General features: G+C 36.4%; 1 protein-coding gene across 1 annotated transcript; it reads left to right on the forward strand.

The window, feature by feature from the left end:
- The first annotated feature begins 753 nt into the window (after positions 1–753).
- LOC123525347 (multiple epidermal growth factor-like domains protein 10) lies at positions 754–19,639 on the forward strand. The gene is made up of 12 exons (XM_045304315.2): positions 754–912; positions 2,138–2,278; positions 4,728–4,904; positions 6,251–6,445; positions 7,738–7,875; positions 8,211–8,348; positions 8,567–8,704; positions 9,460–9,597; positions 14,234–14,368; positions 14,680–14,823; positions 17,580–17,714; positions 18,706–19,639. The coding sequence occupies exons 1-12, from the start codon at positions 852–854 to the stop codon at positions 18,930–18,932; spliced, it is 1,767 nt and encodes a 588-aa protein (XP_045160250.2). The 5' UTR covers positions 754–851; the 3' UTR covers positions 18,933–19,639.
- Positions 19,640–26,288: the final 6,649 nt, after the last annotated feature.

The raw sequence follows: 26,288 nt of genomic DNA on the forward strand, positions 1-26,288 counted from the left end.
ATAACCCGTCATTTGTGTGTGTTTTTTTTTGTTTTTGTTTTTTTTCTGCCCATGTCTAAAATTACTAAAGTACAACTTTGATAATTTAGCATATTCTCAGAACAGTGTTTTGTTGAAACATGTAGCACTTCAAAATTTAAACAAAATTAAACTATGTCATCATACTAATTTTAAGACTTAAATCCATTTTTGAAAAGTTTCAAAACGAGACAAAAACGTAAAAATAAAATAAAATGACGTGTCCAATCGAAAAAGAGCATTTTATAATGTGTGCGTTCTCATTAAAAATCAAACTGTACACTTCTATCATCTAATGAATGGTATATACTCGTTTGTTTGTTTTTTAAAAAAACTCAATTTTTACGTGTGATTTTTGTTTTAAAAACGTAAAGTGAGAAAAATTATATCTTTGCGTGATTCCATATTACAAATGCTTATTTTTTTTAAAGTACTTTCGATATGGTTAAACATATTTTCAAAATAGCACAGGTTAGCTATTTTGTTCAGTGTATGTATCTGAAAAAATGGCAAGCCCTGTTTTTTTGTTGGCAATCACACTTGAAATATTTCATGTCGAAAAGTAAAAAAAATATAAAGCACACTTTATACGATAATAAAACCACATTTACCGATGTGCCTTTTGCATCATTTAATCATTTGAATGCTACATCAATTTAATCAATTTTAAAGCGATCGATTTTATGGAAATTGAGTTTAAGGTATACAGTTATCTGTTTGATCGTATTTATTACTTCTCTGATCACGTTGTGTTTATTCTCTGGTATATTCGAAACATGGATATGTTTTGCTACCATCTTAATTAACACAATATTAAAACTCGATTGAGAAGTATGAATTATTTTTACTCTGGACTGATTATCCAGATAAGCACTGTTTCTTTGTTTCACAGTGGTAAGTAGTATTTTGTCAATCATACAAGTAGATAAGTTGGCAGGTCAGAGAAATTAATTGAAGATGTGCATGTTGGACAGAATTTTTTTTTTTTTTTTTATAAAAATCTATACATTCTTTCAAACTAGACACGGACTTGTAAGCATCTAATTTAAGACTTCATAATAAATCCATAATTGAAAAAGAAGATGTAGACTTTTTAATAATAAAATAATATAGCTGATTCAGAATCAAATTTCCACGAGTGTTGGTATTTAAGCTGCAAAGTTACCATGCAATAGGCGAGTATCACAGCGTCAAAAAAGCGAAATTTTACCATTCTATGAATAAAAGCCCGGAGCATTGCATATGTAACGCTGCGCGTGTTACGTGAAATTTCTTTGGGGAATATATATATATATAATTTTTTTTAGCTCAAATTCAGTTTTTCGAGTATTTATTATTTGCTTAGCTTAAGTCCGCTTATAATTGAGGGAATTAGCAAAATCCAGATTCTGTTTCTTCTTTTATTCAGTTTTCAACAACAATATATGGATGTCCGCATAACAACAATAATTTCTAAAAACACAACTAAATTAATTAAAACTTTGTAGCTATCTTGTCGGATATCTCGACATGAAACACAGAAGTATATGTCCTTCTTATTTCGTAGGTAAAATTCTTCTGTTTTCTGTTATCATTGACTTTTTATGAGGTTCATAACAACAATCAAATTAACCAATGATATTGCAGGAAACCTACATGTCCCCTTGCAACAAATCTCGCATACCACGATACCTAGTGAGATTCCACGTGATTTCACGTGACCAGGTACCTCTGTCCTTGCGTGTCAAAAGATTACTATCTCATAAACAGATATTAAGATTATATAATTAAATGCAATAAGACCATTAACAGATGTATAATAGCAATTAGTTTGACACTGCAAGATCTTATCAATGTTTAGTAAGAAATAAAACATTTTTATAATGACAGCATGTAAATTCCTTTTGTTCTTTTAAAAATATTGACAAAGTTCGAGTTTTTACATATACAACGTACCATTTTTAAACATTTTTTAAAACAAATTATTTGAAAGTTTTAAACACTAATGTCACCGCATGACACATATATAATTATACTTACAAGTATTATGGGTTATACTGATAAGCATAGCCCAGTTAAATTCTTTATTGATGAAGTAGAAACTTCTATCTGACATTATATGTTTCATCGTCTTTTTCAGTACAGGGGTGTCCTTCCGGAACATTTGGTCGAGAGTGCATGTTTACGTGCCATTGTACGGATGGAGCTGATTGTGACGACACTTCCGGGTACTGTGACACAGGGTGTGCACATGGATGGTATGGGAACTCTTGCCAGCAAAGTAAGAACATTTGAAATCTTTACGATTCATTGCAGTTCTCTGTATTGGTGTACATGTATGACCAATAGTTTTCATTAGGGTTTCACTTATTTTACTGAGTATTAGGATGTTTTTCTTACTCATTGGTGCTAGAAAGGTATGATTTTAAGAATAAAACATGTTCACAAGTTGACTGAATATTGTGTTTTTCAACACCTGAATTGTAAAATTCATAGTCTAATGTCGATACCATCATCTTAACTCGCTCGAATGATATAATCTATGTCTAATGAGAAAAGGTCCGTAGTCAAAGGTTCCATTTTGAAGAGTAACCTTTACTCGGGGCCTCACCGATGTGGGTTCGAGCCTCACTCGGGTGTTGAATTTTTCATGCGAGGAAGCCATTAGTTTGGCTTACGGAAGGTCGGTGGTTCTACGCAGATGCCTTCCCCGTGATGAAATAATGCACGGAGGGGCATCTGGGGTCTTCCTCCACCATTAAAGCTGGAAAGTCGCCATATGACCTATAATTGTGTCGATACGACGTTAAACCTGAAAAATGCCTTTACTTGTTAACATGAAAAGTGAAGTATAATGGAATACTTAGGTTTTCTAATGGAAGTTATGATTTTAAGAAACGATACTTTTCTTTTTATTTTTGTTACGGTGATTATTTTTGACTTCATCAATATGTCAATCATGAGTTGCAGTCACTGAGTAAAAAATTTTTGGATGTGAAGTTTCTGAAATTTTGGACATATGGGATGTAAAAGAATCCGTATAATAGTGTTGAAATTAACAACAAATAACATGGTGATGTTACATGAGAGAACACATGTTACTGTAACTGTTACATGGAGAAAAAGTGTATTTAACTAATTTAACATTTAAGATGTTATCAGTATTTGTCATATATCTTCATTGTCTGAAAATGTATTTCCCGCTATTATAAAGTCTAATGAAAATCAACCAATTAGTACTACCATGTATTGTTCCTGCAACTATGATGCATTGCTTCGTGTAACTATTAGGCCTACATGGAAGAAAAATTACACATTTCTTTAAATTAAAAAATATTTAAAACTGGTGATTTAGGTTTTAGTTAAATTCTATTTGGATGGTAATAGATTTTATTACCTTTAATTCAATGTGATTTTTTTATTTCAAAGTTTCTTAATTCTTTCCAGTAACCTTTATATTTCCAAACTGTAACACGTGATAGCAAAATTATCATAATGGATCGAACCATTTGCTTGATGTACCCTCTGAATGTATAGAAGATAATGAAAATAAGAAACAAATATTTGTTACAAAATGGACTTTAACTTTATTTCGTGATCTGTCTTTTTAGTCATGTTAGTGAAAATAGAATTAAAAAAAATAGTTTGTTGTTTGGCATAGCTTTAGCATTCATAAACAAAATACAAAAAAGGAGAGAAAAAAATATAAAAAGTATTAAGAATTTTTCCTTTTTTCTATTTTCAAGTGCTAAAATCGTAGAAAAGAAAATTATGACTCGGTCGGTTGTAATACTATTCCTCTGATCTACGTTTCTCAGTGGAAAGTTCCCACACTTGAACCACAGGGCCACTTTATTATGCCCGCCTCCGAAGAAGCAGGGGTAAAGTTGTTTGCACCTGTCGGACGCGTCGGTCGGTAGGTCAGTTGGTCCCTCGGTCCGCCCAATGACTTGAGAACCACTAGAGCCGCCAACCTGCATGATCTGGTGTATGAAGCAGATGACCCCCGTTTTGTTGTTGGGTCAGTATGTCAAAGGTCAATGTCACAGGGGCCTAAACATTGAAAAAGGTTTCCGCTTAATAACTCGAGAACCTCTGATTCAGGATCTTCATACTTGATAGCATTGAGTTTATGAAGTAGATGAACTCTATTGATTTTGGGGTCAGTAGTTCAAAGGTCAGAGACACAGGGGCCTGTACATTAAATACTATTTCAGCGCGGTAACATGAGAACCACTTGACACAGACCCTTCAAACGTGATAGCATGATTAGGCGTATGAAGTAGATAACCCCTATTGTTTTTGGGTCAGTAAGTCAAAGGTTAAGGTCACAGGGGCTTAAACATTGAAAACTGTTTCCACTTAATTACCTGAGAAGCACTTAACCTAGAACCTTCAAACTTGATAGCATCACTGGGCTTATAAAGTAAATGACTTCTATTGTTTTTGGTGACCTGAACATGGAATACCTTGTGCAAGAAGAAAACCTTCAAACTTGATAGCTTGATTTTACTCATTAAGTAGATGATCCCTATTGTTTCCAAGAAACCTGCACCTTCTTATCTTTTAGGTATCTAATTAAATGAGTAGATCTGTGTGCTTCCTACGTATAAATGTGTAAATAAAAAGTTTTTGCCATTCCTTTGATCATTAGAAATACATAGGCTAAGCAATTGTCACTAGCACAACAGAAAAGTTAATGTTTCAATATGTATCTATGACCTTTTCAGAAAATGCGGCATATGGGCGCCCTACGAGTCAAAAGAACGGATCATTCTCCCAGAATGCATCATTTGCCGTTGATGACGCCACAACCACTTGTTCCTCATCACAACCAACCGTTCCTGGATGGTGGATGGTAACACTTAACGATGTAACATATATCAAAACAGTTGTTATTAAAGGCGGTAAGTTGTATTATTTTTAGCTCACATGTCACAAAGTGACAAGGTGAGCTTTTGTGATCGCGCAGCGTCCGTCGTCCGTCGTCTGTGCGTCCGTGCGTCAGTCCGTGCGTCCGTAAACTTTTGCTTGTGACCACTCTAGAGGTCACATTTTTCATGATATCTTTATGAAAGTTGGTCAGAATGTTCATCTTGATGATATCTAGGTTCGAAACTGGGTCACGTGCGGTCCAAAACTAGGTCAGTAGGTCTAAAAATAGAAAAACCTTATGACCTCTCTAGAGGCCATACTTTTCAATGGATCTTCATGAAAATTGGTCAGAATGTTCACCTTGATGATATCTAGATCAAGTTCAAAACTGGTTTACGTGTGTTTAAAAACTAGGTCAGTAGGTCAAATAATAAAAACACTTTGTGACCTATCTAGAGGCCATATTTTTCATGGGATCTGTATGAAAGTTGGTTTGAATGTTTATCTTGATGATTTCTAGGTCAAGTTTGAAACTGTGTCAACTGCAATGAAAAACTAGGTCAGCAGGTTTTAAAAATAGAAAAACCTTGTGACCTCTCTAGAGGCCATACTTTTAAATGGATCTTCATGAAAATTGGTCAGAATGTTCACCTTGATGATATCTAGGTCAAGTTCGAAACCGGGTCAAGTGCCTTCAATAACTAGGTCAGTAGGTCAAATAATAAAAACACCTTGTGACCTCTATAGAGGCCATATTTTTCAATGGATCTTCATGAAAATTAGTCAGAATGTTCACCTTGATGATATATATCTAGGTTAAGTTAGAAACTGGGTCACGTGCAGTTAAAAACTAGGTCAGTAGGTATAAAAATAGAAAAACCTTATGACCTCTCTAGAGGCCATATTTTTCATGAGATCTTCATGTAAATTGGTGAGAATGTTCACCTTGATGATATCTAGGTCAGGTTTAAAACTGGGTCACGTGCCATCAAAAACTAGGTCATTAGGTCAAATAATAGAAAAACCTTGTGACCTCTCTAGTGGCCATTTTTTTCAATGGATCTTCATGAAAATTGGTCAGAATTTTTATCTTGATGATATCTAGTCAAGTTCAAAACTGGGTCACATGAGCTCAAAAACTAGGTCACTATGTCAAATAATGGAAAAAAACGACGTCATACTCAGTTCAAAACTGGGTCATGTAGGGACAGGTGAGCGATTCAGGACCATCATGGTCCTCTTGTTTAATCAACGCTACGTAGTCTGCTTCTTATTTGAACTAAATATTTGCAATTTAACTGATATATTTAAAATTTGAGGCTGTACATAAATTCCGATTGTCTAATGTGGTGTATTTATGAAAGATTAATATTTACAGAATCAACTACTGATATCAAAGGCTGGAGAGTGTATGCTGGCATGGATGAAAACCGAATGTCAATGACACTGTGTGCTACAGTTAGAGTGTCCGGGGATGGTGCTACTATAGCATGTGACGATGATACTGTGGGAAATCACGTAATGGTTGTCAACCGCCAAGGTCCAGTTGTTCTTTGTGACTTTCACGTTAAAGGTATAGGCCTGTTAATTATGCAGTATTGATGTGACACGAGAAGGTCTCCAAACATATTTGTTTTTAATCAGTTATTATGTACCGTAGGAAGGACTGGACCTCCATAGTCTTAACGTAGTTCTCTGGTTTAGTTAAAGTTCAGTCATTTTCGCAGTCAAATTCTCACAGTTGTTTAGACACTGTAATGTAGTTCTGTGGTAAAGTTAAGTTATTTTTGGCATAATATCTCGGCCATGTTCTATTACCAGCTGGATTGTCTTTGTGGCACTGTAGATATGGTCCTTGAATGGACAAACCTTGTGAAAATTAAAAATGTCCGCTCTTAAACTTGAGCAGGTCTTATTCAATGTTCACCAAATTTCATCGCAGTATTTAAGGGCATAATTACTCGGCCAACTTTAATGACTTTCCGGATTGTTTCAGTGACTTTGGAGGAATGGCCCTTTGATTACTAAGTTGTAAAACTTGACAGTGTCCGCTCTCTAACTTAAGCACTTCTTGTTCAGTGTCCATCAAACCGGATCACAATATTTATGAGAATAATATCTCGGCCAAGATCGATAACCAGCTGGATGCTCTAAGCTTTTCTGGAGTTGTGGTCCTTGAAATACTAAATATTGCGAAAATTGACCGTGTCCGCTCTCTAACTTGAACGGTTCTTACCCAGTGTTCGCAAACAGGGTCACAATGTTTATGGGCATACTGTGTCGACCACGTTCGACAGCCAGCGGGGTAGTTCCAGTGACTGTAGTAATGACCATTAAAATAATCTCACAGAAGTTCGATTACCAGCTCTTAGTCTATCTTGAGTTATTGCCCTTAAATTACGTGTACTTAAAATAACGAAAATCAACAGTGTCCACTTAATAAGTTAAGCAACTTTTACCAAGTGTTAACAAGACTTAATCCGAATGTTTATGGGCATATTATCTTTGCCAGTTTCGATAGCAACTAGTCTACTAAAGTAGCGTATTTTAAAAATCAAAAGTAATTTGCTGTGACGGGCGATTATTGTGACAAGTTAGCATTCTTGTTCACTGACTGCATTCAAATTCTCACAGTGCCATTTGCAATGTCGCCATTAAGTGCTTACGAGAAGACATTTGAATATATTGGCTATCATAGCATTATCCATTTTCATTACTTTTCCAATTAAGAACAGTAGTTGCTTGGGTGCAAAACCTACCTAGGACAGCTATAGTAAACGCTGCCAAGTAGTGAAAACTATTTTCCTAAAGCCTAGAAATAACAATAGTTTTAACTGTGAATAAAATGTAAATGTAACTTACCAGTTTGCTCTCCGCAATGGTTCGGGCCTGGTTGCGACCACGTTTGTAACTGTGCAGATCAAGAGGAAGTGTGTGACAGTTTGTCCGGTGCTTGTAAGACCGGATGTTCCGCTGGATGGACCGGCACCGACTGCTATACACGTAAGCTTTAACTACAAGTAAAATAAGTATATGTTAAATTTGAGCAAGATATATCAAAACTATCTTTAAATAGTGGTGGAAAAAATGTAAAAACGAAATATTCATGATAAAGACAGTTACAACTAGTTAGAGAGAAACAGGTCTAAGATCATTCTAACAAAGAAGCACTTGGACCTCTCTCACATTCACACCTAAAGTGGAAACTTGAAAAAAATAGTCGTAGTCTTAAAATGTGTTGTTTGATAAAATGTACATTCTGATGTAGGAATAAGTTGACCTCAGAGGCGACATTCAAAAATAAATCAAATGTCTCGTGATATCTTATTCTGTTAAAGCTTGCACTGGAAACAGATACGGAGAGGAGTGTAAATATGGGTGTGGATTTTGTGCAGACGACAAACCATGTAACCACGTGACAGGCACGTGTCAAAATGGCTGCAAATCAGGTTGGACGGGGATGTTCTGCACACAACGTGAGTGATATCTGTTCATTAAAGTTTTCCTTACACAACGATTTGACAACGGCTTGTTATGTGTCGGTGAGATAATCATTTTGTGTTCCGCTAGAACTCTAAATCTGTGCAAAATAATAACGCTATGTTATATAAAACTATAAGTTAAATTAGATAATTCATCCTTTATAAATATTTATAGAATTTCACGAACTTTAGTGCATTTTTGTCCATATTAGAATGTCCTGTTGATACGCATGGACCAAATTGTGAGAACATATGTGGACATTGTTACGGAGTTGATGCATGTGACGTCATCAACGGAAGCTGTCTTCATGGATGTGAGCCAGGCTTCACGGGAAGAACGTGCACTGAAGGTAACAATATTATTTTGTACAATGAAGGAGTTACTGAAACTAATATTTCTCAGCAGATATCTGACGTTAAAACCTTAATAAACAACATTTTTGATCCAACAGCCCACATAAATGATAATCCAGTGACAAGACCTACAAACTGACCTATATATAGGTGACATTGACCTTCATATGACCTTTACCGTCAAACTTAAAATCTTAATCAACAACTTTTGGGTACTGCATCCCACATTAATGACCTTTAAACTTAAAACCTCAAAAACAACATCTCATACACCCGAGGGCATGATACGCAACTTCTTGTTGTATCTGTGGCCTCTTACACCAAACTCGGACTCGGTTCGATATCGTATGCCCGCAATAATGTTAATGCTATGAGCGTACTGCTAATCCTAGTTCGCTGATTTCGAATCACTTGCCTCTCACCGCTGTGGGTTCCAAACTTTGCTTGGAGTGTAGAATTCTTGCATGTGAGGAAGCCATCCAACTGGTGTACAGTAGAAAAGTGTTTATAACCAGGTGCCCACTTGTGCCTGAAATGATGCCCGGAGGAGCACATGGGTTCCTTTCCCCACCATCAAAAACTGGAAATTTTCAAGTCGCGTATATTACAAATGATCCTCTCGGTGTGATGTTAAGCCATGTAAAACATAACAAAACAAAAAATTAAGTGTAGTAAATATATGCTGTTTGTGTTAGAAAACAGCTGACCCATTAGCGATGAATGGTATTCATGAATGGTTCAACTTTCACAGAATGTCCTACTGGTTGGTATGGTACTAACTGCAGTCAGAAATGTGGACAATGTGTTGAAGGCTCTAGATGCGATCCAAAAATTGGGGTTTGTTCCAATGGATGTCACCCTGGATGGCAAGGCGTCTTTTGTTCACAAGGTTTGAAAGATCAAACGTTTTAATCTGTTTGTTTCAATCACATTTTACTTTTAAGATGACTGTAGGAATAGTTACACATGAGTATACGCCAGCTCGGGTTTTTCATTATCCGGTATGGCGACAAATGTAGGCGAGAAAAGGTATACAGACACTAAATAGGATAATGAGTTGGAAAAAATGGTATTCGCAGAATGGCGGATTCAAGGAGTTCTCAGTTGTTTTTTTTATGCCCCTTAGCACTATTTTGCATATTTGCATACAAGTGTTTGCTGAAATCACATGGCAGATGTATACTTGACATTTATAATGAAATAGTAGCATTACAGAATTTGCAGTAGAAACTAAGGTCATACACCACCACTACATTGCAATTTGGGGCCTCAATTTTCAGTGTGTTTGTTTGACTCGAAATAGTTTTCTTGCTTCAAACATGATCACCCACTTTTCTGATGATTTGTATTCAACACTGACAACATTCTCCAAGGCAGTGTAAGTTGTAGACATTCAAAATGGGTCCTGGTGTGTGCTGCAGCTGTTGACAAATTCTAAATTTTATATAGAATAATGGAGACCAGCTATTTAATGTGTTTATACCAAAGATTGTGAGTCTTGTTTTTATCTCGCACGCGAGACAAGTTCCAGTTTTGCTAGTATATTTCCCTTTTGCTTAAACATAACGACTTTCTTAATATGGTATGAAACAAAGTTGACCAACAAGTAGAAAATAAGAACAAATCGGGGACTGTACAATACTTGTCACTATTTCGATCAAAGTGCTTTGTGCTGTCTCCCACAGGAAATTTCCTTTTGAATATTATCATGATTTTTTTCCTTTTCATTTTCTCGTTTTTCGTTTTTTTCCTTTTTCTTTTTTTTCCTTTTTTTTTTTGATACAGTGAAGTCATTAATATTGACAGAGAGCTATTTTTAGCTCATCTGTCACAAAGTGACAAGGTGAGCTTTTGTGATCGCGCGGCGTCCGGCGTCCGGCGTCCGTGCGTCCGTTCGTCCGTAAACTTTTGCTTGTGACCACTCTAGAGGTCACATTTTTTGTGGGATCTTTATGAAAGTTGATCAGAATGTTCATCTTGTGATATCTAGGTCAAGTTTGAAACTGGGTCACGTGCCATCAAAAACTAGGTCAGTAGGTCTAAAAATAGAGAAACCTTGTGACCTCTCTAGAGGCTATATATTTCACAAGATCTTCATGAAAATTGGTCAGAATGTTCATCTTAATGATTTCTAGGTCCAGTTTGAAATTGGGTCACGTGCCATCAAAAACTAGGTCAGTAGATCTAAAAATAGAAAAACCTTGTGACCTCTCTAGAGGCCAAATATTTCACAAGATTTTCATGAAATGATATCTAGGTCAAGTTTGAAACTGAGTTACGTGCCGTCAAAAACTAGGTCAGTAGGTCAAATAATAGAAAAACCTTGTGACCTCTCTAAAGGCCATATTTTTCATGGGATCTGTATGAAAGTTGGTCTGAATGTTCATCTTGATGATATCTAGGTCAAGTTTGAAACTGGGTCACGTGCAGTCAAAAGCTAGGTCAGTAGGTCTAAAAATAGAAAAACCTTGTGACCTCTCTAGAGGCCATATATTTCATGAGATCTTCATGAAAATTAGTCAGAATGTTCACCTTGATGATATCTAGGTCAAATCTGAGAGTGGCTCACGTGCTATAAAATCTAGGTCAGTAGGTCAAATAATAGAAAAACCTTGTGACCTCTCTAGAGGCCATATTTTTCATGGGATCTGTATGAAAGTTGGTCTGAATGTTCGTCTTGATGATATCTAGGTCAAGTTTGAAACTGGGTCACGTGCCATCAAAAACTAGGTCAGTAGGTCTAAAAATAGAGAAACCTTGTGACCTCTCTAGAGGCTATATATTTCACAAGATCTTCATGAAAATTGGTCAGAATGTTCATCTTAATGATTTCTAGGTCCAGTTTGAAACAGGGTCATGTGCGGTCAAAAACTAGGTCAGTAGGTCTAAAAATAGAAAAACCTTGTGACCTCTCTAGAGGCCATACTTTTGAATGGATCTCCATAAAATTGGTCAGAATGTTCATCTTGATGATATCTAGGTCAAGTTCGAAAGTGGGTCACGTGCCGTCAAAAAGTAGGTCCGTAGGTCAAATAATGAAAAAAAAACGTTGTGACCTCTCTAGAGGCCATATTTTTCATGGGATCTGTATGAAAGTTGGTCTGAATGTTTATCTTGATGATATATAGGTCAAGTTTGAAACTGGGTCAGCTGCGATCAAAAACTAGGTCAGTAGGTCTTGAAATAGAAAAACCTTGTGACCTCTGTAGAGGCCATACCCTTGAATGGATCTTCATGAAAATTGGTCAGAATGTTCACCTTAATGATATCTAGGTTATGTTTGAAACTGGGTCACGTGCCTTAACAAACTAGGTCAGTAGGTCAAATAATAAAAAAACCTTGTGACCTCTCTAGAGGCCATACTTTTCATGGGATCTGTATGAAAGTTGGTCTGAATGTTCATCTTGATGATATCTAGTTCAAGTTTGAAACTGGGTCAACTGCGGTCAAAAACTAGGTCAGTAGATCTAAAATTATTAAAATCTTTTGACCTCTCTAGAGGCCATACTTTTCAATGGATCTTCATGAAAATTGATCTGAATGTTCATCTTGATAATATCTAAGTCAATTTCGAATCTGGATCACGTGCAGTCAAAAACTAGGCCAGTAGGTATAAAAATAGAAAAACCTTGTGACCTCTCTATAGGCCATATTTTTCATGAGATCTTCATGAAAATTAGTGAGAATGTTCAACTTGATGATATCTAGGTAAAGTTCAAAACAGGGTCACGTACCTTCGAAAACTAGGTCAATAGTCTAAATAATAGAAAAACCTTGTGACCTCTCTAGAGACCATATTTTTCAATGGATCTTCATGAAAATTGGTCAGAATTTTTATCTTGATAATATTTAGGTCAAGTTCAAAACTGGGTCACATGAGCTCAAAAACTAGGTCACTATGTCAAGTAATAAAAAAAAACGATGTCATACTCAAAACTGGGTCATGTGGGAAGAGGTGAGCGATTCAGGACCATCATGGTCCTCTTGTTCATTGATTACATGGTTAAGTTTACCTACGAATTTAAATTCCATCGAACAAGTAAAACTTTCTTTCGTTTAATCTTCAAAAGCTGAAATTCACGAATTCACTTCCCCATGAAATTGCCATTTTTGGCTCAAAACCATAAGATTTCTTGTTCACGAAATTAGATGATTTTACAGTACTGTTTTGTAGTATCCCCCGAACTACTTCCAGCCCCTTAATATCCAAAGGATTTTTTTTTACTTTCAGTTTCACACATTGTTTCAAATTTGGAAATAACTTTTCAAGTTTTGATTTCCCAGCAATGGAGATGAATTAAAAGTTTACTTAATTTTGTATTGTCAGCAGATAACATATCACCGTACCGTGACAGTCAGTGGGAGTTAGTTAAGCCTTTCAGCCCAACAGCGTGCTCGTAAATTTCATAATGTTGTCAGGGTTCTAGCATACTAGTATACCAAATTTAAGAAGAAATGTTTTTCTCGGATATTTCATTATTTTGTTACTACTGCGCACAAGCCAGTCCGTTTGCGCAAGTATACATCAGCTCATGGTCAGCTGCGTGAGCGTGAATCCACTGCAAGTCTTCAGTTTTTCAACAGTATTTCAGTTATGTAACGGCGGGCAGTTAACCTAACCAGTGTTCCTGTACCAACCTGTTCTCCGCAAGTAACTGCCAACCTCCCCACTTGAATCAGAGGTGGAGGACGAATGATATCAGACACAACGTCTTTTATCAAATCGTCACGCAGAACATACGCCCGCCCGGGGATCGAACTCACGACCCCGCGATCCGTAGATCTGCGCTCTCACTATTGAGTTTAACTTGAGGCGGGCTGACTTTAACTTGAGGCGGGCGGGCTAACATTAACTTGAGGCGGGCGGGCTGACTTTAACTTGAGGCGGGCGGGCTGACTTTAACTTACTTGAGGCGGGCGGGCTGACTTTAACTCGGGACGGAGGCAGAGGAAACATTAGTTGTAATTAAAACAAATGATGATTTACATATTAAAGCTGCCCTTAATGAATTTGAAACATTGCAAGTTGTAATTTAAATCTAGCACCATAGGAATTTTGCATTTGTTTGGCTATGAAGTGTGTCTTAAAGACTGAAGTTACAAGATATAAATTCTAATTCTGAATGAAAGGTGCCAGGGAAAACTTCATATATCCTGAGCCAGTGCAAGTACAGTATTTTTACTTTAAGTTGGTTGGTATTTTCACCGTACTGTATAGTGGAAGTCGATAAGTTTTAGCAAAAGAGAATGTATACTACTAGTGAAGCCGGCAGATAACTTCCTAGAGGTAGTTATAAGAAAGTTAAGACAGAATAACTAGACACATACCTTTTCTCGTTCACACCAGACTCATTCCTGTTTAGTCCCTGCCGGTACATGACGGCAATCCCGTGCTGAAGCAAAATCATTTTAGTGAATTAAATTATCTTTTTGTCAGTTTGTCTTTTATTCTTGTCTTTCATCAAATCATTTTTAGTGATTTATGATTTTTATAATTATGAAAATGCTTTTACAAACCATTTCAGAATGCCCAATAGGTTCATATGGAAACAACTGTAGGGAACGATGTACCCATTGCCATGGTGACAAATGTGATACTGAGACCGGAAGGTGCTTATCTGGATGTGCTAGTGGTTATATAGGACATAACTGCAGTCAAGGTAGCTACGGTTTCCAAGTAAATGATGAAATAAATTAAATTGCACGCAATAGTTAAATGTTTTCAAGCCAGTTTCACACAAGGCAGATACATGTATCTAAATAGCCCTAATTTCAAACTGTACAAGATTAAAGTCTGAAGATTGCAATTTAATACATGGACGTAATACGTTATAAGTAGAATATTTTCGGAAACTGAATTGATAGCATTACACGCAGATTGACAGTAACTGTTGAACACATCTTGTTCTGCGAAAAGGTAATATATATCTTACACAACAATTATTTACTGTGAAAATTTGTTACTGCACAGTTTGTCCAGATGGGACCTTTGGTATCAATTGCACCAAACAATGTGGCCGTTGTGCAGAGGGTGAAGGTCGTTCATGTGACGCAATATCCGGCATGTGTCAAAATGGATGCCTGCCTGGTTATAAAGAAGAGGACTGTTTAGAAAGTGAGTAATTAATACAAGTACAGGACTTTACTGAAAACAGAATAGATAAATAGTATATAACTTGAATTCGTAAACTGATTTAACGGTTTTTGAGTCGGCTAAAGGCTGAAAGCCTTTTGACGAGTCCTTGCTGTTCAGCGATTCTCTAAATGGACCGAATAACAATGAAGGGATGTAGTTCCATTAGATTTCTCAAACTTCAAACAGTTCACTGCATGAATGAAGTTAAGTTGTGTCAATTCCCTTTGCTATGACCAATATACGATGTAATCTGTCATATTTATGACTTGTAATTGTGCAATACTCGAATGTAATTCATTAAGCATAAATGTGCATTTTAAGAATTGCGCAGGCTTACAAAGCTTGGGTAACATCCAGCGAAAGACAAAAAATAGTTCCATAGGGCTCCAGATAAGATGCGTATTAGCGTAAATTACGTATAGAAATAATGCAAACACGCATGTCTAATAATTTCTAAGCGTATAAAAACGTATATAAAATTATAGAAACGCACACAATGCTTTTTTAAAAACAAAATCTGAATCGTCTGGATGCGTTAGGTAACATAGCCGATCAGCCTTAAGTCTCCCACATTGAACGTAAACACGCATCGTATGATTTCTATAAACTTTGCGTGGGTTGAATTTTGCAGTCAGTAAACGGATAAATTATCGGAAGAAGAAGCTCTTACTGGTTTGTTTAGTTACTACTGATATTAAAATGATTTTAATTCTTATTTTTCGAGAAATAAACAAATCGGCGAAACATTAAATTGTATTTTCTTGTAGTTTTTGAAATCGAAAATAGATCGTCTATGTTTGGCTGCTTTCACGAAACGAAACAACTTTTTTATGAAAAGATTTAAATGTCAGCTACTGCCAATTGCTGCTAAATGTCTTCGTATCATCACAATTTGTAAAATATATTGTTGAAACTGGAGAAAAGTGTAATCGTATCCGGATATAATATTTTGGGTAAATATCGAGCTGTGTTATGAAATTTTAAGAAAAAAACTAAAAACAAACTGAAACTGGTAGACTATACTGTCAGTACATCAATCATTAGCTGACTCAGGCCCTTCAGGCCTTTGATTAATCCCCTGCTAGTTATTATTTAAAATTTGATTCATTTAAAAATATTTATCATACTGATTCTAGACAAGCAATAAGACTATTCTGGTCACTGGCACCTATCTTTACAGAGTGAATTATAAGAAAATAAATAAAGGGAGTATGAATAAGTGCATTATGCATCGCGTACGTTTAAGCTAAAGTTTTGCCCCTTTTTATACTTATTATGTTGTTTCATTTTATTGAACTTTTCTGTTTTTCATTTTAAAATATTTAGCTTCTCAGCAAGGCTTTTGAATCAATTGTCCACCGTTGCTGGTCTCCGACAGGAACTTATCTTGAGCAGAGTTTTAATTATCATCATTTTATACATACTTCTTAAGAATTTTATCAAATGATAATATGAATCTAAGGAAATTTATTATAGTGCAGAGGATAACAACTCTGTCTTGAATATCAAAATTTCAAAGTACTACCCCTTTAATTATTCACACATGCTCCTTAATTCTACAAATTGATTCAGGTATTATATAAATTTCGGTGTATTATCATTTTTAGCTTTCGAGGTCAGTAGGTCGAAGGTCGAGATCTTACTGATATCGATACTAAAAACGGTTTCCGCTTATTAACTAAGTAACGGTTTGGCCTTAAGAACAGTTTTGCCTACAGTCGTTAAACTTCAGGATGGTCGCCTGTGGTACGTAATTGACTGCTTTAGGAGTCGGCAGATTAAAGGTCAAGCTCAGAGTGACCTCGAGACTGAAATGGTTTCCATTTATTTACTTAAGAACCTTTATGCCTTATGCCTTCAACCTTCTGAAGTTGATACCCTCTGCAGATGACCTCATTTGTTTTTGCGGTCAATAGGTCAACGGCCAAGGTCACGATAACTGACACTAAAGACAGCTTCAGCTCAAACTAAAGAAGTCTTAGCCTACAATCTACAAACTTCATATGATGATTGTCTGTGATCAGTAGATGACCCTTATTGGGTCAATAGGTCATACGGCAATGTCATAGTGTAAACGGGACAGAAAATGCGACAGACCAGCATTGGGGCAGACGTGTTTTACAAACAGCTCTTGTTCTTAGATAAGATCCTAAGGTTTCTTTCTGATTTAATATTAGTACATTGTATTTCTAAATTATATGTACCTGCGATTGCTGGTAATTTTAGGTATAACAATTTTCCATTATTTTATTCCAAAACCAGTATGTGACTTTGTATTGGCAATATAGTTTAGACTAATTTGTTTTACATTGATTGTGACGAAAGCATCAAGCCTTTTTGAACCTCTTTCATGTCCGCTTCTTAAAAATCCTGTACTGATGTCATTCGAGAAGGTATAGTCGTGACCCCAGACGGGCTGTACTCCACGATCCCCGGGATGAGAGGCAGACACTAATGGATCATTAGATCACCACTCCCCTTGTTTTGCAACTTGATTATGGCTGAGAAAGTATCAGAAAAAGGTTTAAAAAAAATAATGATATAAGAAATGTAAAAGTGACGTGCGAAGTTGTAAACACTACAATGTAGATTATCAGTCGGAATATTGTATAAATCTTGAAAGAAGAATAAATTTGTCAGAGTCCAATGTTTGTCGTGCTCTCTTTGTGAAGGCTAACTAATAGAGTTATTTTCGTAGTGTAATTTTTAACTGTGTTTTAATTTCCATGTGTAAGTGTGTGGCGATGGATATTATGGAACCGGATGTCAGAAATGTGGCGTCTGTTCCCCAGGAACAACATGTGACCCTTTCACCGGAAAATGTCCGAATGGATGCGCACTTAATTATTTTGGTGACATTTGTAACCAGAGTAAGTTTAATACATTATTTTTCTTTTCTATAATTTTGTTTTTCACTTTGTGTTCTCAGTTAAGAATCATCTAGACAGTTCACCAGTTTGTCAGTGTCTTCGTTACAATGCTTAAACGCGCTAAATGCTCTAATCGCGTTTAAACCCCCAGTTTCCTTTTATAAGTAAGTGGCCTATAGGTAAATGGCCGTTCCAAGGCGGTGCCGCTGTTTTCAACTTCGCTTTTGTCCGTTTCCTATTATATGTTATATATATTGTCTTGTTTGTTGGTGGTGTTATTTTCCTCCCCCGCCCCCCTACTTAACGCCCCTTCCTCTCTTTTTACTATAAGTGAGGTTAGGTACCCACCATAAACTGGCTAGAGCTTATAACTGTTGTTTTTTTCTTTGCCACCGGCGCCCAAATGTGTTGTTTTGTCCTACTTGTCAGTTTGTATTACTTTTCCGAAGGCTATGAGTATGCGCGCACGTGCGGGAGGGCGGGCGGGGGGTCGTATGTGTGTGCGTGCGTGCGTGCAATTTTACATGGCTTTGGTTCAGGGTCTAGGGAAACTGCGTTTCTGGAGCATGGCTTTCATGGCTGAATATTCATCCATAATATTTTTCCACTTGCCCTCCCCCCCCAACCCTACCCCCGCCCCCCACCCCCCCCCCCCCCCCCCCCCCCCCTTCTACCTGGTATCCATTTTTTCATCTTGAATATAATTAAAATGTATTTGTTATTGGATTTTATGGAGCAATCTTTCCGCTGCAGTTTCTATTTTGTTGCAGCCAATAATGCAATGCATGGCTTTTGCCGTATTTGCTGTTCCCTGTGCTTCCGGGAACTCTATCCTTTTACTTTTTAAACGGTTGAGAAAACCCCTTATGGTCAATAATTCAGCCACAGACAGGACCGTAGTACAACCGTATGTCTGCAGTTAGCCAGATACAATAGTATAGCAGTTTTTTTGTAATTTATTATTGATCTAATTATAACTGTATTTTTACAGCCGAACCATTTACTGATGAAAATGGACCTCAACTTGCAATATTTCTTGGATTTATGATCACGACAGTGATGTTGATCATGATTTCTGTTACTACATGCCTAGTGATGATATGGCGTCACGAGCACCTGCCGGAAATGTCTCGCAAAAGTTCGTCTGTTGAAAAAGAATTGCCTCTGCTTGATAGGAACGGTTTTGTTTCTGATGGAGAAGAAACTGTGATTATTTAAACAAAAATAAAATAGTTTGTAAACAGATGGAGAAACTACATATGTAAATATAAATCATTTGTTTTCGCCTTTATCGATGTAGAAATACCTAAGTAAGAAAACATTACTGCTGATTATGACATTTTTTATAAATCTGTGAGTGATGTCTTGACTAAACTTATATGACTTTGCACAGCTAAAAGCACCATAGATATATTATATAACAGCTTATTCTGTTTTATCATATACCTATATGAATTCTGTTAATCCAGAGATTCGAGCCTGCGAGCAGTGGGTTCACTTCCCAGGCCGTTGTGAAATAAATTCTCCAGAAAATTACACAAACTATCTATTTCTATTTCACGTATGTATTTAGTTACAAAATGAGACCGACCCCAAGTCCTTTATGATATATCTATCAGGAAAACGAGTGCCTTCTTGCTGCAAGTCCCATGTACATAAAAATGCGGCAGAACGAAACGGTACGAAAACATCTACTAAAATATAGTTGTCAGCCGAGCATGGGTCAAATTCATTAGCCCTTACTAACAATTTTTTCTTGACGAAAGTTATTAAAAGGTATTTATTTCTCTTTTGTCATATTATTTTGCCCCTGATTTTGCGCATGCGCATAAGCGCCGAAAAGATTGCCATGGAAATTCAACGAAGATGGTTTTTAATTTTAAATGATTACTGAAAGGAATCCTTCCCTTATTTGACTTTTTATTCCATGAAAAAAATATGGTATAATAAAGATTTGATCATTTTTAGCTTTTTTTCAATATATGACTGTATGTAGTGGTAAAGGTGTTTATAGTAGTGAAATGTTTAGTCAATATTCATTGCTGCGCATTCAAAAGCTGTTCTCCTAAAGAGGAGGTAAAGAGAACAACAACAACAACAATACTCCCTAAGTAGATACACCAACGTAATCGTCTACATATAACACTTGGGTTATAATTTTCTTGTGTATTCTATTTTGTTGGGTTTAACGTCGCACCGACATAATTATAGGTCATATGGCGACTGTCCAGCTTTACTGGTAGAGGAAGACTCCATTTGCCCCTCCGTGCATTATTTTATCATAGGCGGGCACCGACCTTCCGTAAGCCAGCTGGATAGCTTCCTCACATGAAGAATTCAACGCCCCGTGTGAAGCTTGAACCAACATCGATGAGGTGCAAGTGATTTGAAGTCAGCGACCTTAACCACTCGACCATGGAGGCCCCCAGTATATGTAAGGAACATATACCTCAATCTGAATGTTGCTAGCCTCAGGGGGTGATGTGTAGTATGTCTGAAGTAAAATGTGATGACACCAGTAACTAGGGAGTTCGAACCTCTATGTGCAGCCCGTCTGGGCGTACCATACATATAAATCTATAAGAAAGTCCGTTGATAAAATAGAATGCAATCCAGCAAAATACATGCAACAGCACACTCGCTTTGATTGAACCTGTTCATGTGAGGATCGGAAAGTGCATCATCCCTCATTCGCTTAAGCGGAACACTATTACACAGGTATTGAATGCATGGAATCCGTAAAGCGAAAGAACCAGAAAATTGTAACAACACTGAATCCCAGTATTGGGAGACATTTACAGTTAGCACGGGTATCCGGCAATAAGTGTAAGGTTAGTGTAGGCTATAAGCCAGATGATTGTGCACTTTTTAGAAGAGTTTTAAATTTGTATGATTCTTGCGTATTGTATCATAACATTACAATTTTGATGTAGAACCCATTGCTGCATGAACTATTTTACAAAATTTAGACCGATTTTTAGGAAACTTTACCAGTGGAGATTTTAATTGTACTTTTCATAACTTTTTTATTTTTTGCTCAATTAAAAAATATCTTGTACAAATATTTGTCTTTTAAATGCCGACGCGGCACGTATATTTGTTTGGTGTTTGTTGCAAAATTATTGGAGCGTATCGAACTTTATTGATTTAAGCAATTATTCATGTAAAACATGTAATCATTGACTTAATTTGTAAAAAAATCATGTAAAGATTAAGATTGGAGCCGTGCCAACTAGATTTAATACAAAAATGGATAAAATGTCAATGTACGCATAAGTAGATTGATCTGAAACTTTTTAGTTGACAATTTCATTGCAATTTTTTTCATACAATGTTCAGAAGCTTATGACAAAAACAAATGGACCGTGACAAATAGTATTTATTGCAAGCATGCACGTATTCATTTGTAAATATTGACAAATACTATTAACAAATCATGCAGATGATAGCCAATATGACGTTCATATGAAATAAGGCAAAGTGTCAAAGCGAGCTTTACGACTTTGTTACTACTCGAAATGCGCAGATTCTTGGGAAAGTGTTCAAATAAGGAACGAAGGTAGTAATTCGCCGTTTCTGCCTCTGTGGTCATACTGAACACTGACTCTTGAAGTAGTCCGTGTTAGTATATAGTGCTATTTTCCCGTCTAGTTAAAATTTCGCGGGGAGGACCTTGGACCCTATCTCTATTTTCTACTCTTATGCAGCCGGGAAATGTGTACATTTCAACCTGATTCTCTCAAATTCTTTATCAGAGATGTCTTAAAATGCACCATTTTGTCTTTTATAATATCAAAATACGCTTGGGGAGGACCCTTGAAATCCTATCTTTACTTGTATCCCAATTATGCAGGCGACTAGTGCAAACCTTTTAACCTTATTTCCTCATTTTTATTCGAAGGATGTTTAAAATGCACAGCTTTGACCCCGAACACAACCCTCTATGTGAACTCCAATTATGTAAGCAAGTAGTGTGACATTTTGCTCAGATATTTGTCTGAAATCGCTTGAAACTAACACAGTTGTATTGTATAGTGTCAAAACTTTTCAAGACCGCAACTTAGCAGACGAGTTGTGTGTACATTTCTAAAACGTTTTGTCGAGATTTTTTTATCTGAAATAACTAAAAATACACCATTTTGTCTTGCAGAATTTCAAACAAAATCTCAGGATGGGCCCCTGTAACCCTGCATTAACATATGCTACAACTCAACGTGATTTCTATGGTTGAAGAAAAATATGTTTAAATTAACTGATGACCTGTAAAATCGTAGTTTGTACCTAAGCCCATATATGAAACACTATAGCGTAGTCACACCCGTAATTGTATAGTTGCTAACAACAAGTTCAGTTACAAGGTTTACTAAAACTTATATTCTTACTTAATGTTTACTCATATAAAATCAAAACAGAAAAAGGATAACGAATCTTAGAACACAAATTTTTATAGCACATAGACTGTATCTCACAATTAGATCTCGTCCAAAGGACTTACAGTAAAACATCTTTGATTGGCATTTAAGTTATAATTTTTATGTACTTTGGTGGCATGGCAGATATTACACATCACGCACTAGCTAGAATATTGATTAGATAGACATCATATATACCACGTCTGAATTAACATATTACTAAAGTTACGAATTATGAATTTAAACGCACGTGATAAAGCATGAACAATACAAGGATATTGTTAATAAGGAACGTGCTGTAGCACACATATAACAGCTGTTGTTTACAACATTGCAAAAATAATACGTGACCCGGCAAATTGCCGGTTACACGTTTAACTTGAAGACAAAATTGAAATGCAATATATATATAATACATGTACATTGAATGGACATTAAAAGTAAATAAAATCAATTACAAAACAATAATTCATACACACATTATAATACAAATATGTAACTATATTACAACTCTTTTTCCGAAAGAATTCTGCCTCCGTGTTTTTTCAGGGCTGGTCACGGCACTGATGTTTTAATCATGTCTATTTTATAAAAGATAAGGGTAAAGGTCTTGCTTATTATCGTATCACCCCTTTTAAAAGGGCTAGCCAATTTGGTTTATGAGATACATTTATTGTGCGTATCATTTGCCTCCAAACTCCTAGCACTTTGCGAAGGGCCGGGCGGACAGAAGTCGGTAACCGTTCATCTAACTTGCTCGTGGCTCACGAACCGGCCTTTTCGGAACGAGTCCCATGACAAACATCCCCCTTCGACCTCCTGATCCGAGGAGGACGCCTTAACCACTGTGCCACGGTCACCGGTAAGTGTCGATATAAAGAACATGAAAATGTGAATAAATACAAGGGCCAATCCCCTCCCCCCCAACCCCATCCCCTCTTATCACCTGACGACTCGTTTTGTAGATTCCCAATGACAATCGTTTTCATATTAAGCTCAATATATGCATGTATGAAGACAAGGTTTTGACATGTTCATTTATAACATAACATTTTATACTTTGCGTTGCGGATATTAAGAAGTTATTTTTGTTTATGACATCTGACCTTGATCTGAAGGTTTAAACTTGTTCTTGACCCTGAGAACAAATTGTTAGATATTTCTGAAGGAAAGAAAACTGAAATAACGGTGCTGAAGGCAAGAATCTGATATATATATGTCGGACATTGACAGCCAAAGACAGTGTACAGAGACGGACAGACAGACAGATTGAAATATTGAAAAAAGCTCGTAGAACACGAAATGCCCCCCTCCACCCCTTGATGCATTCAGTAACTGCACAAAGAACAGAACCTATTGGGTCATTGTGCACTGAACGTTTGACGTTCTGACATCAAATCAAAATAAAGGGCATTTACCAGTCATAAATGACCTCTAGATCAAATCTGAGTTTAGACCAAAGCATTCTCTTGTTATTTGACAAAATATTTTAACTGTTCTGGGTCAATGTTTTACCTTTGATCTACTGATCTCAAATCAACAGGGGTCATCTGCTGGTCATGATCAGCCACCCTAAAAGTTTCGTTAATTTCGTGATTCTAATCCTAAGCGTTCTCACGCTTCAACTGTTCCGGATCGCTGTGAACTTGACCTTTGACCTACTGGTCTCAAATGAATAGGAGTCATCTATTGGTCATGATCACCCGATAAAGTTTCGTGATTCTAGGCCTAAGGGTTCTCAAGTTATCGTCCAGAAACTGTTTGACCGTCTGGATCCCTGTGATCTTGACCTACTGATCTCAACATCGACAGAGATCATATGCTGATCGTGCCAAATCTCCTTATCAACTTTCAAAATCCTGTGCCAAAACATCCTTGAGATATCATCTGGAAATGGTATACCTGTTCTTCGTCAATTTGACCTTGACCTTTGACCTACTGACCTCAGTATCAGTAGTGGTCATCCACTGGTCATGATCAACCTTTCTCTTAAGTTTCGTGATTCTAGGTCTAAGCGTTTCCAAGTTATTGTCCAGAAGCTGTTTAAATGTTTCGGGTCACTGTGACTTTAACCATTGACAAAGTGACCTAAAAGTCGATAGAGATCATTTGCTGGTCATGACCAACCTTCTTATCGACTTTCATAATCCTATGCACAAGCATTCTTGAGTTATCATCTGGAAACTGTAGACCAGTTCTTCGTCAATGTGACCTTGCCCTTTGACCTACTGACATCAAAATCAATAAAAGTTATCTGCTAGTCATGATCGACCTTTCTTTTAAGTTTCATGATTCTAAGACCAAGCGTTTCCAAATTATCGTCAAGAAACTGTTTAATTATTCCCGGTCACTGTGCCTTGACCTTTGACCTACTAACCTCAAAATCAATAAAAATAAATATGCTGGTTATGACCAACTTCCCTATCAAATTTCATGATCCTAGGTTTAAGCGTTCTTGAGTTATCATCCGGAAACCGATTGTTCAACATAATAAAAGACCGACAGACAGACCGACTGACTTCTGAAAACAATAAACTCCTCCTTCTTAGAACAAGGGGCATAAAAATAGGGCTTCACAACTAATTAACATGTCATTTACTACTTACAACATCGTTTTCTGAAAGATAGCTAAACAAAACTATTCAAAAATCAAACTTTAAATATACCATTATACGTGTTGTCCAATTTTTCTATAATTTTACAAATTCAAGGGCCGTAACTCTCATATATGCATATCTATTTCAATTTTTAGCCCCAAGACTGATTAATAATTTCCTCCGACATACATTTCGCATAAAATGTTGGGAATTTGTATTTCATAAAAAAAGTATATGGTGGGTGTTGTATACTAATACCTTTTATAAATGATTTCAAGGGGCATAACTCTGACCCTTTTTATTTACCATAAAAGGCTTGGTAGAGGTGGGTTCTACATCTAAAGTGTTCCGTTATAGATAGTAGTATTGTATTAGATAAAGATCAAAACTCTTCTAAAAAGTGCACAATTCGGCCATATTTTCAGCCTTATAGCCTACACTAGGTAGCCATTATTCTGGGCCTTAAAATTGCGCTACTGGGTGGTATTTCTAACACTATACTGGACAAAGAGCACATATCAGCCATGATTATAACTAGGTCATTTCCGTGTCGGCTTTACAGAAATGTAGGGATAATACACGTTTTTTGTGTATTAATGTTTGCAGAAGCCCGCGGGGATGTTTGTGACCGAGACCACTGCGGAGAAATACATGTACGTCCCTGGGAAAGCATTTTAGAAATAAAAATCATGTATAAACAGCACGTGAATTGCCTTGTTTGCATAAAAACTACTTTTTTCACTGGAACCGCCCATGTATGAACGGGAGAAAACTCGTGTGCAAAAAAGGCAATTCACGTGCTGTTAATACCCGATTTTTATTTTTGAAATGCTTTCCCAGGGACATATATGTATTTCTGCGCAGATTGACATCTGGTATCTGCGTCTTGTTTCTTTCATAAAAACTTCTGCTTGTAACATAAAAGATGCAATCTAATCCATAGAATGTTTTGCTGTATCCGTTACCAACGCCAAATGCACTGCCTCCAACAATTTTCATACTCGCTTCTCCCCTTTTAGAAGTCGGCGTCGATTTAGTTTTTGTACGTAACCGTGAATGTTTAAGAATCACGAGTAACTTGTGCGATTGTTTGTTTTTAATAATCATATTTATGATTTTGGTATATATCAGTCGGTATGTTTTTATCTAATTTCTGGAAGAATTTATATAAACAGCTTGAAAGCTTGACACTATGTTCGTACTCATCCGTACTCCAAATGTGTCCGTACTCAAAATAACTCGAATGTATAGTTATTATTCTTGAAATTGTGCTCCTGTTTACCAAATTTTGAAGTTATATGAACAATTATTGGTAATGTAATGTTTGTAATAAATCGTTTAAAAATCTTCATTGCGTGCTGTTTGTAGTGTTGTTGATTTTTGGGCCCTGGTCATGGATATTTAAAACATGTTTACCGTTTCCAAGAATAACAGAATGGTAATTTAAAAATGCATCGGAATCGTAAGGTCATCACATATGAAAATCAATACATTTAGTCGTCTTGTTATGTTTTTAAGCAAGAATAGCGACAATACACGTTTGTTTTGTGTATTAACCCTTACAG

This window comes from Mercenaria mercenaria, chromosome 3, assembly GCF_021730395.1.
Source record: "Mercenaria mercenaria strain notata chromosome 3, MADL_Memer_1, whole genome shotgun sequence".
NCBI lineage: Eukaryota > Metazoa > Mollusca > Bivalvia > Venerida > Veneridae > Mercenaria > Mercenaria mercenaria.